The sequence below is a fragment of the Dipodomys spectabilis genome, unplaced genomic scaffold (assembly GCF_019054845.1).
Source record: "Dipodomys spectabilis isolate Male_0828 unplaced genomic scaffold, ASM1905484v1 ptg000067l, whole genome shotgun sequence".
In the NCBI taxonomy this organism is placed as follows: Eukaryota; Metazoa; Chordata; class Mammalia; order Rodentia; family Heteromyidae; genus Dipodomys; species Dipodomys spectabilis.
Window position 1 is genome coordinate 8,037,357 of NW_024870744.1, and position 15,270 is coordinate 8,052,626.

At 57.6% G+C, this 15,270-nt stretch overlaps 1 protein-coding gene across 1 annotated transcript in view; it reads right to left on the reverse strand.

The window, feature by feature from the left end:
• Positions 1 to 321: 321 nt before the first annotated feature.
• The window catches only part of Nacc2 (NACC family member 2), a 73,170-nt gene continuing 58,221 nt past the window's right edge, over positions 322 to 15,270 (reverse strand). Inside the window, exons 3-6 of the mRNA XM_042681165.1 lie at positions 9,365 to 9,529; positions 7,361 to 7,466; positions 6,467 to 6,564; positions 322 to 5,178 (exon numbers count right to left, since the gene is read on the reverse strand). Of these exons, the coding sequence (XP_042537099.1) occupies positions 4,667 to 5,178; positions 6,467 to 6,564; positions 7,361 to 7,466; positions 9,365 to 9,529 (881 nt within the window). The 3' untranslated portion in view covers positions 322 to 4,666. The remainder of the gene's footprint in view (positions 5,179 to 6,466; positions 6,565 to 7,360; positions 7,467 to 9,364; positions 9,530 to 15,270) is intronic.

Sequence of the window (15,270 nt, forward strand, 5' to 3'; positions counted from 1 at the left end):
CTTGAGCTCAGCCCCAGAATAAGACAAAACCCAAGACCCCCAAACCAGGCGAGCTCCCCTTCTGCCCCGTGGGCTCAGCATTATTTGTAAGGATGGCCCCCTCGTGTACAACAGGGTGTCAGGCACCCAGTGCCCAGATCCTGCTCCTCTGTGGGGGCTGTGGGCCCCAGGAGTGCCCCCGCCCTGGCTCCCAGGGACTCCAACAGTCCTGGATCCCAAAACAGAGGTTCTGTGGTGCCCCAGCCCCCCACAGTCCCACAGTCCAGCCTGACTTCTCCTCATTCCCGCCGACCTAGCTAGGCAAGCAAAGTCCAGGAAACATGGGTTTGAATTGACTTTATTATTCTGTAAATGTGAATTTTACAAAGCGCTTTACAATTAATGGTGACATCCTTTTGTGTGTCGTGGACTTCCACCTTACAAAACAGCTCTGAGCAGGCGCTCAAGGCCGGTTTCCCTGGTCACTTCGGATGTTGTTGCTGTCTTGGTTATTGATACAAGTTGTCAGCCATGGCTACAAAGTAATAGTCTTATCTCTAAGGGGTCACAGCACGGAAAGAGAGTGAGGACACAGGAAGGACAAAACAAAGGCTTCCTCCTCCTTGCAAAACAAAACAAAACAAAACACAAAACCACAACAGAAAAAGCCAGCACTGGCGGAATCGAACTCAGCGGTTCTGCGAAGCCCTCCTTGGTCGCACAGGAAGTTTATTTTATTAACATTTTTTTAACAGTCGTGAGTTACAGTACTACTTTAACCCCTAGACACACCCTTTAAAGCAACCATTGCCTTGTAAGTCTCTCTTTCTCCAAACATCCTGTCGAAGGAATGAATGTTCTATTTGTACCCAGTGCCACCCAAATGTTCAAGTCAAAAATATTTATACATTTTATACTTAGTTCTTTTTTGTCTGCTAAAAATAGTATTGCAAGTTTTGGCTTCTTTTGACATAAAAATCACAATCGTGTGCAAAACTCTCACTTTACAATGGAGGCGACTACCAGAACACAAGCAGGTTGTCCAACTTGAGTGCGTTAGGTTCTGCATAATTTTCCTGGTCATTTTCAAGAAAACAAGACAAAAACAAACGGAAGCAAAACACCTTTGCCATTTTAGACACTCCCTCACTCCCTGGGGGCGGGGGCCACAGGCTGACCTCACGAGGAATGAAGCCGCCAAAGTGGCAGCAGTAATTAAAGCTGAGACCCCCACAAGCTCCCGGCCTACAAAGGGTTCACGGCCTGCCGGAGAGGCGGGCAAACTCGGTGAGTTTTCCACTGGCACCAGCCCTTCTCACCCCAGCAACCAGACTTGCCTAACAATCAGCCTGCGGGGAACACAAACTGAGCATGGCCGGGCAGGGCGGGACTAGGGTGGTGCTGGGCCTAGAAAATGAACCCCAGCACGCCTGTGCGCTGGAGGGCAGATCCTGGCCAGGCCCCTCCTCTGCCCTCCCCTCAGCTTTAAACGCCAACACCAAGGACTTCCCACGGAAGACAAGACCACACAGCCAGCGTTCCACGCCCGCCGGCCCGGCCAGCACCCCACACGGACATGCCGGGGTCAGGGGGCCAGGGTCTTCTCCCCCTCCTTGCTTCACACACACAGCTGCGTCCACATTCAGGGGCAAAGTAAGACACCAAATCGGATGCAACCGTAAGCAACCACAGAGAACTCGGGTGGCAGACCCGGTGCTGAAAACAAGACAGAATTCAAGTACTGAGCCGCCGAGTAGCGGGCGGCTCCTCTGAGCTCACAGATCTGTCCCGTCTCTGGTCCTCTCCTCTGGACCTTCTGCGTTTGTTCCAGCAGCCCCGGGGGGGGGGGGCAGGGGGCTCCCATCCCTTCTGTGAGGGCAAGGGAAGGTGGAGTGGGAGCCAGACCCCAGGTCAGCCACCCACCTCAGCGCTCCAAAACGGTCCAGTCCCAACCATCCTCCAGGGAAAGGCGCCGATATAACTTAGTTCTATAATAGACTCTATATAGTAGATGCGTATTGCTAGTAGTCAAGCTTAGGAATAAAGGTGCAGACATCTCATAAATACTGAGTGGCTCGTCTCCCGTCCTCAGGGTCAGGACGAGCCAGGGTCGCGCTGGCAGGACACGACAGCCCCGATTTCTGGAATTCGTCATTGTAAACAAAGGAGGGGAAGGGTCCGGTTTTCTTAATTGGTTTTCCTTGGGAAAAATGATCAAAAGATGCTAAGGCACTCTGGAAGGCCCCCCGAGCCCAGGCCCGCCGCCCACCCGCCCCACGGTACATTCAGGATGCGGAAGGAGCCCCCCCCCCCCAGGCGGGTGCGGTCACCTGCCACGCACGTCTGCAAATGCTCCCTACCACGTCCACTGCAGGACACATTAGTGCAAAACGCTCGGCCTGGCCCACAGGGCGCAGGGGGAGCTCAGATCCATTCACATTTAATCATCATTATTTAAGTTTTACCTAGAGTTCTTGCCTTCCTTACCCAGAAGAACAAAAGACACGTGATTACAAACGAGGGAGGGGCAGAGGTCACGGGGACATTGTGCTAGCCCGAGCGGCGGCCAGGCGTTCTGTGCGGCCACTGTGGCCTCCTCCAGTGGCCAGTGGTGCCCTCCCTGTGCTAGCCCAGGAATGGGGGGGGGGCAGGCCACTTGGAGTGGAGTGGGGGAAACAAAGCCCTCCGTCAGCAGCCAGGACAGCAGGCTCACGCCCCCAAAGGTCCCCAGGGATGGTCAAATTAAAGTGCAAATTTGGGTGGAGAAACAGATGAAGGAAAACTCGGGTCAGAGGGACTGGGGTCCAACGCTGCCCCGCCTCCCCGCTCCACAGCCTCTTCCTAGCACCAGCCGCCCTGGGTCTCCAACCCACCTGGCTTCAGGTTGGGGTGGGGAGCAGGGAGAGGCCCACCTCAAGCAGGGGGGCTCAGGCCTGGGCTGCTGTATGCCCTCCGTGCTGGCTGCAGCCTCCTGAAGCCCCCCAGGGGCGAGTGGAGGGGCTGGCTAGTCTCGAGGTACCTCTTTCCGGAGGGCAGGCACACGCGTGGCTGGGCGCAGTGGGGGAGGGTCTCCTGTGGGGTCCCCAAGGCCTCTCCACGTGGCAGGCAGTGCCCGCAGGTGTCCCAGGCTCCCCGGCCAGACTCTGGCCCTCCAGCGGGGGCGCACCTGCGCAGCTGTGTGCACACGAAGCCATCAGGGCGGAGGGAGGACGGGGCAGCAACAGACTCTTCAAGTCTTGGAACGAGGTTGTCCTTGGCCTTCCCAAGAGCTGCCTGGGTCCTGCGGGCAGTACAGTCCCCAGCCCAGGAAGAGACACTGGGCATGGCCCTAGGAACACAGTCCCACAGCCATGAACAACACTTACAGACAACTTCAAGGCGGGCGCTGCGGCCGCCCTCCTCCGTGCTTTCTAACCCCTTGGGTCCCCACTGGAGTTAGTACCTGTAACCCCAGCCAAGCTGGCCCTGTGGCCTAGCCCCAGGAGCCCTGGGCACCACAGAGGTGCCGTGCCCATAGCGTGAATGAGGGGTCAAGTTCAAGGGGCAACCCTGCCCTGGCCCAGACCGGGGGGCATCCTGTCCAGCACAGCCTCCGACCTCTACGCTTGGGGTCTGCACATCTGGGCTGCCCTTTGCTGGGCCCAGCCTCCAACAGGAGGAGCATGGCGCTGGCGCAGGATGGGGGTGTGGGCATGCACGCACCCCAATATGTGGTAAGCTGAGACAGGGACGCCCGTCCCGCCCCGATTTTTTGCTCTATTGGGTCTGAAAGTTTCCAAACAATATATGAAACACATCCGAACAAAACGAAAATACCAGAGAAGCAAAGCCTGGGTGGGTGGGAGGCAGAGGACGTGAGGCGGAGCTGCGCATTCGGTAGGTTCAAGACGCCCCACTCCACGGGGAGGGGCAGCCGGGTGAGGGCCACAGGAGACCTGGGAGCCAGCAGACCAGGCGCCGGGGGTCTCCTGGGAGCCGGCAGGCCAGGCCCCGGGTCTCCAGGCTGACTGAGGGGCTGCAGGGCTGAGGGATGGGTGGGGCAGAGCAAGAACGTGGACATGGATAGAGAACTGGGGTCCTCCACCCACAGGTGCCCGCAACAGCTATGGGTACGGCATGGCCACCGGTCTCTTCACTCACTCACACTCACACATTCACGCTCACACACATACGTGGCATCTCAGGAAGAAGGAAAAATAAGGAGTTTGGCCTCTGGGGGCCCAGCACTGCCCCCTGACCCAGGGGGGTCCCCACGGGTAAGAAATGGAGTGTCATGCACCCCAGTCCCACCTGTCCCCGGCTTCCTCTTCCAGGGCAGGTGGAACAGGAAGGGCAGGTGAGGCAGGGGCTGGCCTGGGCACCCGGGCCCAAGTGGCCTCCCACCCCTCCCCCTTCCCAGGGAGGGGAAGGGGCCGCTACACCAGGAGGCTGACCTGGGAGTTTCGGAAAGGAGCCTGGGACACCCTCCCAGCCGGTGGCCAGCGGGTGGCCAGCGGCCTAACTTTACAGTATAATGAATGCATGTGTTTCCTTCATCCATTTTAAATACAGGCAGAATAAAATCACATTTCTGTCAGGCAGCAGTAGCAGTTCAGTAGGTAAGTGGCTTGATCACATTGGTTTGTATTAGTAACGCATGCAAGCAGCTTTAGTACTAGGTCCCTCTCGGGCTGGCCACCCCAGCCCCTTACAAAGTCCCTGCGTAGGTGCCCTCCGGCCTTCTTGTCGCCACGGCTGCTGGCGTCTGGGGCCTGCTGGAGCTGGCACTGCCCTGCTCGAAGGGCTGTGAGGGGCTCTGGCCGGTGGTGGCCAGCGGCTCTGGGGCGGCCACCTCCTGGATGACCGAGCCAGCCCCCTCGGCCTCCTCGCTGGCCTCGAAGGCGGAGCTGGCGGCGGCGCTGAGATCCACGTTCACCGCGTCCGTTCTCAGAGCCACAATGGTGGCGGCGTCGCTCCTGCGCTCGGCGTAGATGCGCTGCTCAAACACCTGCGCGGCAGCGGGCGGGAACTCGGGGTCGAGGGGCAGGCCGGCGGCCGAGGCGCCCATGACCGTGCGGTACATCTCCACGCCCTCCGGCAGCATGGACTTGATCTTGGGCAGCCAGCGCTTGCGGACGCGGCGGGCGTTGGTGCACATGTCCGCGGCGATCACATTCATCTCGCTCTCCTTGAAGCTGGGGGCGAAGTTCTGACAGTACACTGCAAGGACACGTGTGCCGGGGCGTCAGGGGGCCCCCACCGGCCATGCGGCCACAGATCTGAGAAGCCCTGCACAAACTCGGGGCCCGAGTGCCACCAAGCCGCAGCGCCACCGCCAGGGACACTCTGGGACTGTCTGTGCTGCACGGACACCAGAGACCATGTGGCCTCGGGGATCCCTCAGCCTGAACTGAGGGATCTGCCACACCGGCAGTCACCTTCTCAGTACTTGGCCCTTGATGTGGTACGGAGGGCAGGGCCGGCCGGTCGGGGCAGATCCTGGCCGCCCATCATACTGAGGTCCATGTCTAAGCCCTCTGGGTCTCCCAACCTCTACTGCAAATCAGGACTGGCCAGAGGGCCCACCTCACATGGGAACACGAGCAAAAGCTCAGCTTGTCCAGAACCTTCCTCATCCCAGGCCCCGTGAACAAGAGACAAAGACAACCACAACAAAAATCCTCTGGCTTTCTCCACCAGGAGTCATAGACCAAAGCCAGGCATTGGGTCCCAGAGAGCACTGAGCAACAGGCCAAGCCAGGTCTCTGGTCTCAAAGGGCACAGAACTAGGAGCAAGTCCCCATCCCCTCGGGAGCCATGCCCTGCCTCTGAGCATGCGCCCCCCCGCCCCCTTTCCGGCATCTTCCTGGGTCTCAGCTGTCAACCTGCATTCTGGGAATGTAATTACTAACTGCTAAGGTCCTTCTATGGCAAAACAGAATTAGCCTCAGAAGGGATATATATATATATTTTTATTTTTTATTTTTTTTAAGCAAGAAGAGAAGACAGCGTTTCGTGGGCCAATGGCCTCAGGAAGCTGTGCTCTTGGCCAGCCCGGCACGTGCCAGGCAGCGAGGCCTCTCCCTAGCTGGGGGCCGGGCACGGCCTGCCACCCAGACAACTGGGCCCCGCCCAGCACCCAGGAGCGGGAGGCAGAAGCCGGCCGAACAGATGGCAAAGGCTCAAAATAACCTCAACATGTAAATAAGGGGTTTTGTTCAAAAAGGAAAATTAGATCTATTTCACATATTAAAATAGTTTCGCAGCTGAATTCATCACGCTTGGAAACCTACCAAGGACGTTAGCACCTCCAGACTGCGCTCCGCTGGCTGCTCTTTTCTCTCTCTCCCCAGTGCCATGGGCCGATGGCGGTACTGAGAGAGGCAGCCTCGAGGCCCCCCCAGACTTCCTCCAACTCAGATCTGAACCCCACAGGGACTTCCTGGACTTCCCAGGACCCTCCCCCCCCCCCCCCAGCCCTGCCCCACAGAGACCATGGCCTACTCACGTTTCACAGCATTTAGGACTCGGCTGTCCAGCGGCTTACGGCTTGGGTCGCTGGTGGACGAGCGGATGCCTGTGCCACAGCTGTTGGCCAGCGTGTTCCTGGTGGAGAGATGAGCAAAGGCCGGTGAGGCCACTGGCCCAGAAGTGACCCAAGGAGCAAGCCCTTCCTCTCCACACCGCAGACTCCTCCACCCAGCAACTCCCCCCGCCCCCCCCCCCCCCCGCCAGGTGGACGTGGCCCACTGGAGTTAGGACCAGCCTTTCTCTAAAGGACAGGGCAAAGGCAAAGCCTCTGCTTGAGGGGTTCTGTGGAGCAAGCCCGGTCCACAGAAACTGTGGGTTGCTTCACCGTGGGGTAGGGCTCTGCTGACCGGCTCATCTGTGAGCACAGGGGTCCGGGCCGTCTGCTCCTGCTTGTGGGGACTTGAGCCCTCTGGGGCTTTCTGGGACTCCAGGGCCCCCCCAACCCCTCCCAAGAGCCTGGTCTGAGGGACCACCTTCCCGGAGCTTTCCCCACCATGGACTGACAAGCCATTTTCAGAAGTTGGGGAAAGGCAGAGGGCTTCAAATGCCCAAACCTTCATGACCGGACAGCTAAAGGACACTCCAGAACTTTCTTTCTTTCTTTCTTTTTTTTTTGTAGGTCATGGGCCTGGGCGCTGTCCCTCAGCTCTTCAGCACAAGGTGAGTGCTCTACCACTTGAGCCACAGTACCACTTCTGGTTTTCTAGTGGTTTATTGGAGATAAGAGTCTCACGGACTTTTCTGCCTGGGCTGGCTTTGAACCATGATCCTCAGATCTTAGCCTCCTCAGTAGCTAGGATTACAAGCATGAGCCACCGGCGCCCGGCTACTCCAGAACTTTCTGCAGCTGCCCCCTGCCCCTGCCACCTACCTGTCAAAGAAAGTGGCCAGCAGCCGCCGCAGCAAGACCTTGTGCTTCACCCCTGCGCAGAGGTGGCAGTTCATGAGCTGGCCCCGTGTGATGTAGACACCAGAGCCTGTAGGCAGCAAAGGGATGTGAGGCCCTTCACCCTGAAACTAGGGCTTGCAACCCCGTGCCCCCTCCTCCCCAGGAGACTCTGGGGTGGAACGGGTTGGCAGAGAAGCCTGGGACAGGTGTTGGAGGTAGAGAGGGGCTGAGGCCTCTTAGGACCCCTGCTTTGACAGGCCCAATCTCCACCCCCACCTGCTGGTCTTGACAATGGTGCAGCCAGGCCACGCTGGCCCTGTTCTAGGAGCCATGGCTGGGTTCAGCTGGGGCTGGGGCAAGCCCTGGTGCCCCACAGCTCCCCAGATGTCCCCAACTCCCAGATTCCCCTGCTCTGCTGAGGTGCTATTGGCAGCCAGCCTTGGTCAGCTCCCTAGAAAGATGGTCTGGGCGCAGCGGGGAGGGCGGCTCCAGTTCTGGGTCCCAGCAACCACCGAGCCTCAAGCAGACAGGCAGAAGGTGGACAGAAGGTTCACAGGGTTCCATGGGGTTCAGCACCAATGCTAAGCATGTCCAGGAGAATCCAGCCAGGGCAGAGGAATGTCCTGTGACCAGGAGGCCTGGGCTGTGTCCCAAGAGCCCCAGCACAGTGTGGTAAGCAGAGGGCTGAGTCAACAGAGGCCTGGGCCTGCAGGACACCAGCACCACGGGGAAAGGCCGGGGCGGGGCGGGGCGGGGCGGGGCGGGGCGGGCAGGGTGGGGTGTGCAGAAGCTGCTCCCATCACTATCTTGCTGGGACGCTGTGATCTGATTTATTATGGAGCATGGACTGAATGCTCTTTTGTCTGTTTTGAGACAGGGTCTCTGTCTGTAGCTCAGGCTGGCCTGAAATGCAGGATTACAGATCCTGAATCTTCCCATCTGCCCCTTCCATCAGAAAAAGAGCAGAGGTGGCCATCCTTCCTCAGAGGGCTTTCAGATTTTAGTGAAAGGACCAGAGGAGGAACTGGGTCTTGCTTAGGGTGAATGTCCCCCCTTCCCAGAGCTGGGGCTGGCTGAGCTGAGGGGCCCGCCTTGCAGCCCAGCTGTTGCCTCTGGGGAACACACTCGGGGATGCCTTGGGCCGCCTGGAGCGGGAGCCTTCTGGTCCTCATCAGCCATCCCAGCCCCCTACCCGCTCCTTGGAGGAAGTCCGTGCCCACAGCCCCCTGTGGCCGGGGAAGCACCCTCACACACCACACACGGCCAGCTGTGACGAGGTACAGAACCCGGAGCTCCTGCTCCGCTGAAGGAGGGATCTGAAGGCAAGGCAAGTGAGGTAGGTGCCAGAGAGGAAGACGGGGTGGCCGGGAAGAGGCGGGCTGGGGCCGAGGGGCCTGCCCAGCCCGCCTGAGGCTTTCTTGGCACAGAAAGAAATTTTTACTAGATAATGGCTCCAAGCCAAATGAGACATCGTGCTATCAAGTTTTGTCCTTTCCTAAGAGGCCAGAGGGACCCAGCACGCAAAGACTAACATTCCTGACAAAGGCACCAGGCAGAAGGGCCCCGGGCCTGGTGGTGCTGTCTGTCTGCAGCATTCCACTTCGGACAAGGCTCTGCTATTCCCAGCTCCAGCTGGGAGCTCAAGCTGGAGAGGAAGCTGGAAAACCCTGAGCAGCTTGGTTCTTTGCTGGTTTGGGGGTACGGGGCATGACCTCAGTCTCACACTAGCTAGGCAGGTGCTGTACTGTTTAGTTTGCCACTCAGTTCTCTCGGTGACCTACACTGAAATTCATCATCACCGCCAGCCTGCCAATCAGGAACATGGTCAGCCCAGGGGACTCAATTAAAATACCAAATTAATTCAATTGAATAACTCCTCTTTCTGACAGGGAAATCAGACATTCTCTCTTTTTTTAACCAACTGACGACGAGCACACAGCGTTCATAGGTCCGGACATCCGCCTGCCATGGACGGGCGGGGCTCACCTGCCACGAGCTCCAGCTTCTCTCCGGGATCACCCTCCGAGTAGAGCTTGGGATGACAGCGGTACCCGATCTGGCTGATGAGGCTGGCAGGCAGGGCCACCAGGTCACGGCGGATGAGGACACATGAGCGGCTCTCCAGCGGCACGGGCTCCGGCTTCTCTTGGACTGCAACACGCACAGAGCTGGTGAGGTGGGTATGGCTGTTCTCCTCTGCCCACTATGCACAACTCTGAAGCCCAGACTGAACTGCTCTATGCCAGCCAGGGGCTGAGATCAGGCCCACTACTCTTGCCCTGCACACCCCTGCTGCATACTCCCCTCTCCTGTTGGCCAACCCTGCTCTAGAAGGAAACTCCAGAAAAGGGAGCAGAAAAGCAGCAGAAGGCAAGGCTATGTTGGGAACAGGGCGCGGGAGCGCCGGCCAGAGGCCTCAGAGCTGCAGGCAAGGCTGAGGTCCAGGGACCCACACCATCTAGCCAGTCAGAGTGACTAGCTCTGCCATCAGGAAAGCCATGGAAGGCACACCGCACAGGTGGAGTTGGGCCTAGGTCCCAGGGACTGGACGCCAGGATCTCCTTGCATGGCTTCATCTAAGAGGCAGCCTCGCCAGGCCCGCCTGGGGACAGGGCAGTGGAAGGGGGTCATGGGCCTGGCTCGGTGAGGACACAGCCCTTGCACTGGGTCAGCCTGGCACGAAGCTGCTCCTAAATATTTCTTTCTTTTTTCTTAAGTAATTTATTGTTCTAGAGGCGATAGAGAGAGGAATTACAATGACATGAGTCTGGTAATGAGTATATTTCCTCTTGAACAGTGTCCTCTTATTTTTTATTTATTTTTTTTGCCAGTCTTGGGGCTTGAACTCAGGACCTGGGCATGATCCCTGACATTCTTTTGCTCAAGGCTAGCATGCTACCACTTCAGCCACAGCGCCACTTCCAGCTTTTTCTGTTTATGTGGTGCTGAGGAATGGAACCTAGGGTTGCATGCATGCTAGGCAGGCACTCTACCCTAAGCCACAATCCCAGCCCTCCACAATATTTCTTACAAATAGAACCAGGCAAGGTGGCCCTAGCCTCCTGCCGACAAAAATGTTTTGGACAAATTGCTTCTGGTAGTGACAGTTTAGTCCAGAAGCCACTGCACCTGCAGTTCTGAGGCAGTGCCTGGCAGACATGACCCCCAGATAGCCCTGAGCCATAGGCTCCTCCCTAAGAATGCCCAGGCACCACAGCCTGGGCAAGGGGAACAAGGCCTTGCTGAGGCCCCCATCAACTCTATGTGGACACAGCTGTCCCCAAATACTGCCCAGCATTGTCTGGAGCCTTTCCCCTTGAAACGGCCAGGCCTCAGGAAAGCCAGCAGGACCAGTGACCTAAGCAGCCCCTCCAAACTCCCACAGGCCACCACAACTGCCAAGCAGGCACACCACACCAAGTCTGCAAACAAGCCACCATGCAAAAACAGAGAGCGCTCCACCTGCCAGTCAGTCATGATCCTCACCAAGATCCCACCTGCTCCTGTCAGTCATGATCCCCACCAAGATCCCACCTGCTCCTATCAGTGATCCTCACCAAGATCCCACCTGCTCCTGTCAGTCAGTGATCCTCACCAAGATCCCACCTGCTCCTGTCAGTCATGATCCCCACCAAGACCCCACCTGTCAGTCAGTGATCCTCACCAAGACCCCACCTGCTCCTGTCAGTGATCCTCACCAAGATCCCATCTGCTCCTGTCAGTGATCCTCACCAAGACCCCACCTGCTCCTGTCAGTCATGATCCCCACCAAGATCCCACCTGCTCCTGTCAGTCAGTGATCCTCACCAAGACCCCACCTGCTCCTGTCAGTGATCCTCACCAAGATCCCATCTGCTCCTGTCAGTGATCCTCACCAAGACCCCACCTGCTCCTGTCAGTCATGATCCCCACCAAGATCCCACCTGCTCCTATCAGTGATCCCCACCAAGATCCCACCTGCTCCTGTCAGTGATCCTCACCAAGACCCCACCTGCTCCTGTCAGTGATCCTCACCAAGACCCCACCTGCTCCTGTCAGTCATGATCCTCACCAAGACCCCACCTGCTCCTATCAGTGATCCCCACCAAGATCCCACCTGCTCCTGTCAGTGATCCTCACCAAGACCCCACCTGCTCCTGTCAGTGATCCTCACCAAGATCCCACCTGCTCCTGTCAGTGATCCTCACCAAGATCCCATCTGCTCCTGTCAGTGATCCTCACCAAGATCCCACCTGCTCCTATCAGTGATCCCCACCAAGACCCCACCTGCTCCTGTCAGTCATGATCCCCACCAAGACCCCACCTGCTCCTGTCAGTGATCCCCACCAAGACCCCACCTGCTCCTGTCAGTGATCCTCACCAAGACCCCACCTGCTCCTGTCAGTGATCCTCACCAAGATCCCATCTGCTCCTGTCAGTGATCCTCACCAAGATCCCACCTGCTCCTGTCAGTGATCCTCACCAAGACCCCACCTGCTCCTGTCAGTCAGTGATCCTCACCAAGATCCCACCTGCTCCTGTCAGTGATCCTCACCAAGATCCCACCTGCTCCTGTCAGTGATCCTCACCAAGATCCCACCTGCTCCTGTCAGTCATGATCCTCACCAAGACCCCACCTGCTCCTGTCAGTCATGATCCCCACCAAGACCCCACCTGCTCCTGTCAGTGATCCTTACCAAGATCCCACCTGCTCCATGCACGTTATTTCCCTCCACAGCAAAAGGGCCTAGCATGTGAAGGACCTGAAGGCCCAGCCCCTCCCTCTGGGGTGCGATGCCATCCTCTTCTAGCAGTGGCAGCTCACTTAGCAACCTCAGCCAGCTGGAGTGGCCTGTTTGATTTTCATGAGTGTTTTTGTTATTATGAAGTTGATGGATAGAAGGGTTACCGTTACATAGGTCAGGTACAGAGTACATTTCTTTTTGGTCAATGTCACCTTCCCTTGCCTGGGGTGGCTTTAAGCCCTGCTGGTTGGACCCCCAGAGCCTGCCAGTCCAGAGTCCTTGCTCAGCCTCAGAAGTAGCGGGAGGGAGGCACACTGGGTCCCTCCATGCTTGCCCTGACCCCAGAACAGGGGTCAAGGTCAGCAGGGGCTGCTGTGCGGCCCAGGAAGGCAAATGGCAGGGGAGGAAGAGGGTGTCCCAGCAGCTCACTGCAGGAAACCGTTGTACCAAGATCCTAAGAGGAAGAAGATGACTGCTCCCACACTGAAACCACCGGCAAGTCACTGGAGACCTGAGGACGGGACCACTGGCAGCCCAGGCTCAACCTCAGCACGTCATAGAACCATTGTCCCCAGGCTGTCAGGCCTCTCTACCCCATCCTGGCCTGGCTTCAGGCCCCCCTGGGGGGGGGGGGATAGAGGGCTTTACCACAGCTCAGGAGACACAAGGAAGGAATGACCTTCCACCCACCGGTGGCTGGATTCAGGGTGGAGGAGGGAGTCTTCGAAAGTCGGCAAATACCGTAAGATGGGGCAGAGCCGGTAAGGCGGCTGGCTGCAGCCATGGCTGCAGTGCTATGGCTCGTGCCAATGGTGGGGGCACCAGTGGAGGGGGTGAGATGGCATTTCCCATTGGGCAAGCAATGGAGAATCGTTACCGCACGGAATTACTCAGGGGCTCACAGAACACATGGAAAACAATCCGGATGATATTTTAAAACATAATTACTCCCCCCCCCCCAGCCCCAGCCTGCTGTGATTACACATGCAAACGAGCAGCAACTTTGCTGTGCCGTGGCATTTACATAAAGAGTGTTCACCAACAGAAATAATTCCCCATCCACAACCACCTCGTCTTGAGATGTTTTTCTCAACAGCAGAAGTTGTTTGCGCTGTGCACGCACGCACACACACACACACCCCTCCCTAGCTCCATCCTGGCTCCCCAACAGCCAGAGACTGTCAGCACAGAGCCCCAAAAAACTGCTTCTATTTCTGCCCTGCCGAGTGCTGGAAGCCATGGCTAAAAATACCCAGCACGGAGCTGCAGTTCAGCTGCAAAGGTGCTCAACCTGTGCATCCTGCACTCCTGATGCGTTCATGGGCTTGTCCCTTCCCTGGGCCCCCAGCTGGAGGACTAAAGGAGCTGCGGTCACTACCCTGAGCACTGAGGGATGAGTTATCACTACAGGTTACAGGAGAAGCTGGGAGGCTGGCTTCCAGAGGCAAAGGACCCGCGGAGGCCCTCACCTGGCCCTCAGAGGACCAGGTATTAAGGCCAGTGCTCTCCTCTGGCAAGGGTGGGAGGCCCCGCAGGGGGCCGTGAGCAGGGCACAAGCCCCGCGGCACTGCCTGACCCGGGGCAGTGCCGCTGCCTTCCCGTCCAAAGGCACGGGCCACGAGGCTCCCATTTCCAGAACCGTGTGCTCAGGGGGAGGCATGTGAGGACTCAGTCAGCCATCTGCAGGAAGAAGTGACTAACTATTCTCCCCAAAGGGGAGTCCAGGCAGAAAGATCTAGAACAGCAGCTCCCCTGGGCAGTCGGGGAAGGCAAATGGGTCAGAATGGTCAAAGCAAACATATCGTGTCCTCTTGTCACTGAGCAGACGGGACCCTTCCGTGCTCCAGACACAGGCACCGGGGAACCCCGCTGGGCCCTGGAGGCCTCACGGTGCCCAGCCTGGGCAGAGACACCACAGGCACTGACTCTCAGCGAAGGACTCCGGCCCCAAGGGCATCGTGCTCAGGAAGACGAGCCAGACACCAAAGGACAAATCCTCGGGGTTCGCCTATGCCAGGGTCCTCACCACACTCATCAGAGGCAGGAAGAAGGTGGGTGCGGGCCAGGGAGGGGGAAGAAGTTTAACGGGACAAGCATCAGGACGGGGAGATTTGGCAAAGTTTTGTGGACCGACAACAGTGAGTGTGCTCAGTGCTACCAAACTGAACCGTGTGCATAAAAATGATTCACCATCGATCTTACAGTCTGTATACTTTGCCACAATAAAAGAATTGTTTTATATGATTTTTTTTAATGCTGAGAGCTTGTATAAGACCCTGGTCTCAAGCCGGGCGCTGGTGGCTCATGCCTGTAATCCTAGATACTCAGGAGGCTGAGATCTGAAGATTGCGGTTCAAAGCCAGCCCGGGCAGGAGAGACCGTGAGACTCCTATCTCCAATAAACCACCAGAAAACCGGAAGTGGCGCTGCAGCTCAAGTGGTAGAGCGCTCGCCTTGAGCTGAAGATCTGAGGGACAGTGCCCAGGCCCAGAGTTCAAACCCCACGACCGACCCAAAAAAAAAAAAAAAAAAAAAAAGACCCTGGTCTCAATGTTTAGCATCCAGTAAAAGAATGAATGAATACACAGAATAAATGAAGGGAAGAAGGAGGGGGTACGGGCATGGAGGGAGTAGGTGGGGTCCACAGCCTGGACCTTGACTGTCCTCAGTTTCCCTGTCTCTGATTGGCGATCTGAAGGGCTCAGGGTCTCCTGAGGGGAGGGCCTGCCATCAGATGCTGCCCCGGGCAGGGAGCCCTGATCCTGTCCTGAAGCAAGACAGAGTCTTCACCCAGGGGCGGCGCCAGCGGCCCCACCCCTGCCTGGAAGCCCCACAAGGAACCCTGTTCAGAGATGAGTGTCCAAGGAGCGTGGAGAAGATATACCATTCCTACAAGCGCAGAAGAAAATGGATGCCAATCTTTAATTATAGAGAAAGGCACAGCGTAAACCCCACACGATAGGAAAACGCTGACTCACACTCTGACTTCCTGACTCCCAAGAAAGCCAGAGTGATCAGACCACGTGGCACAGACAGGCAGCTCCACCGCACAGAATGGAAGCCACAAGCAGACCCACATGCACACGCTCAGCTGGTTTTGGGCAAAGGGTTCGGGATGTCCAGCAGAGACGACGCAGGCTCTCCCAATAACTGGTCATCTGCGTAGAA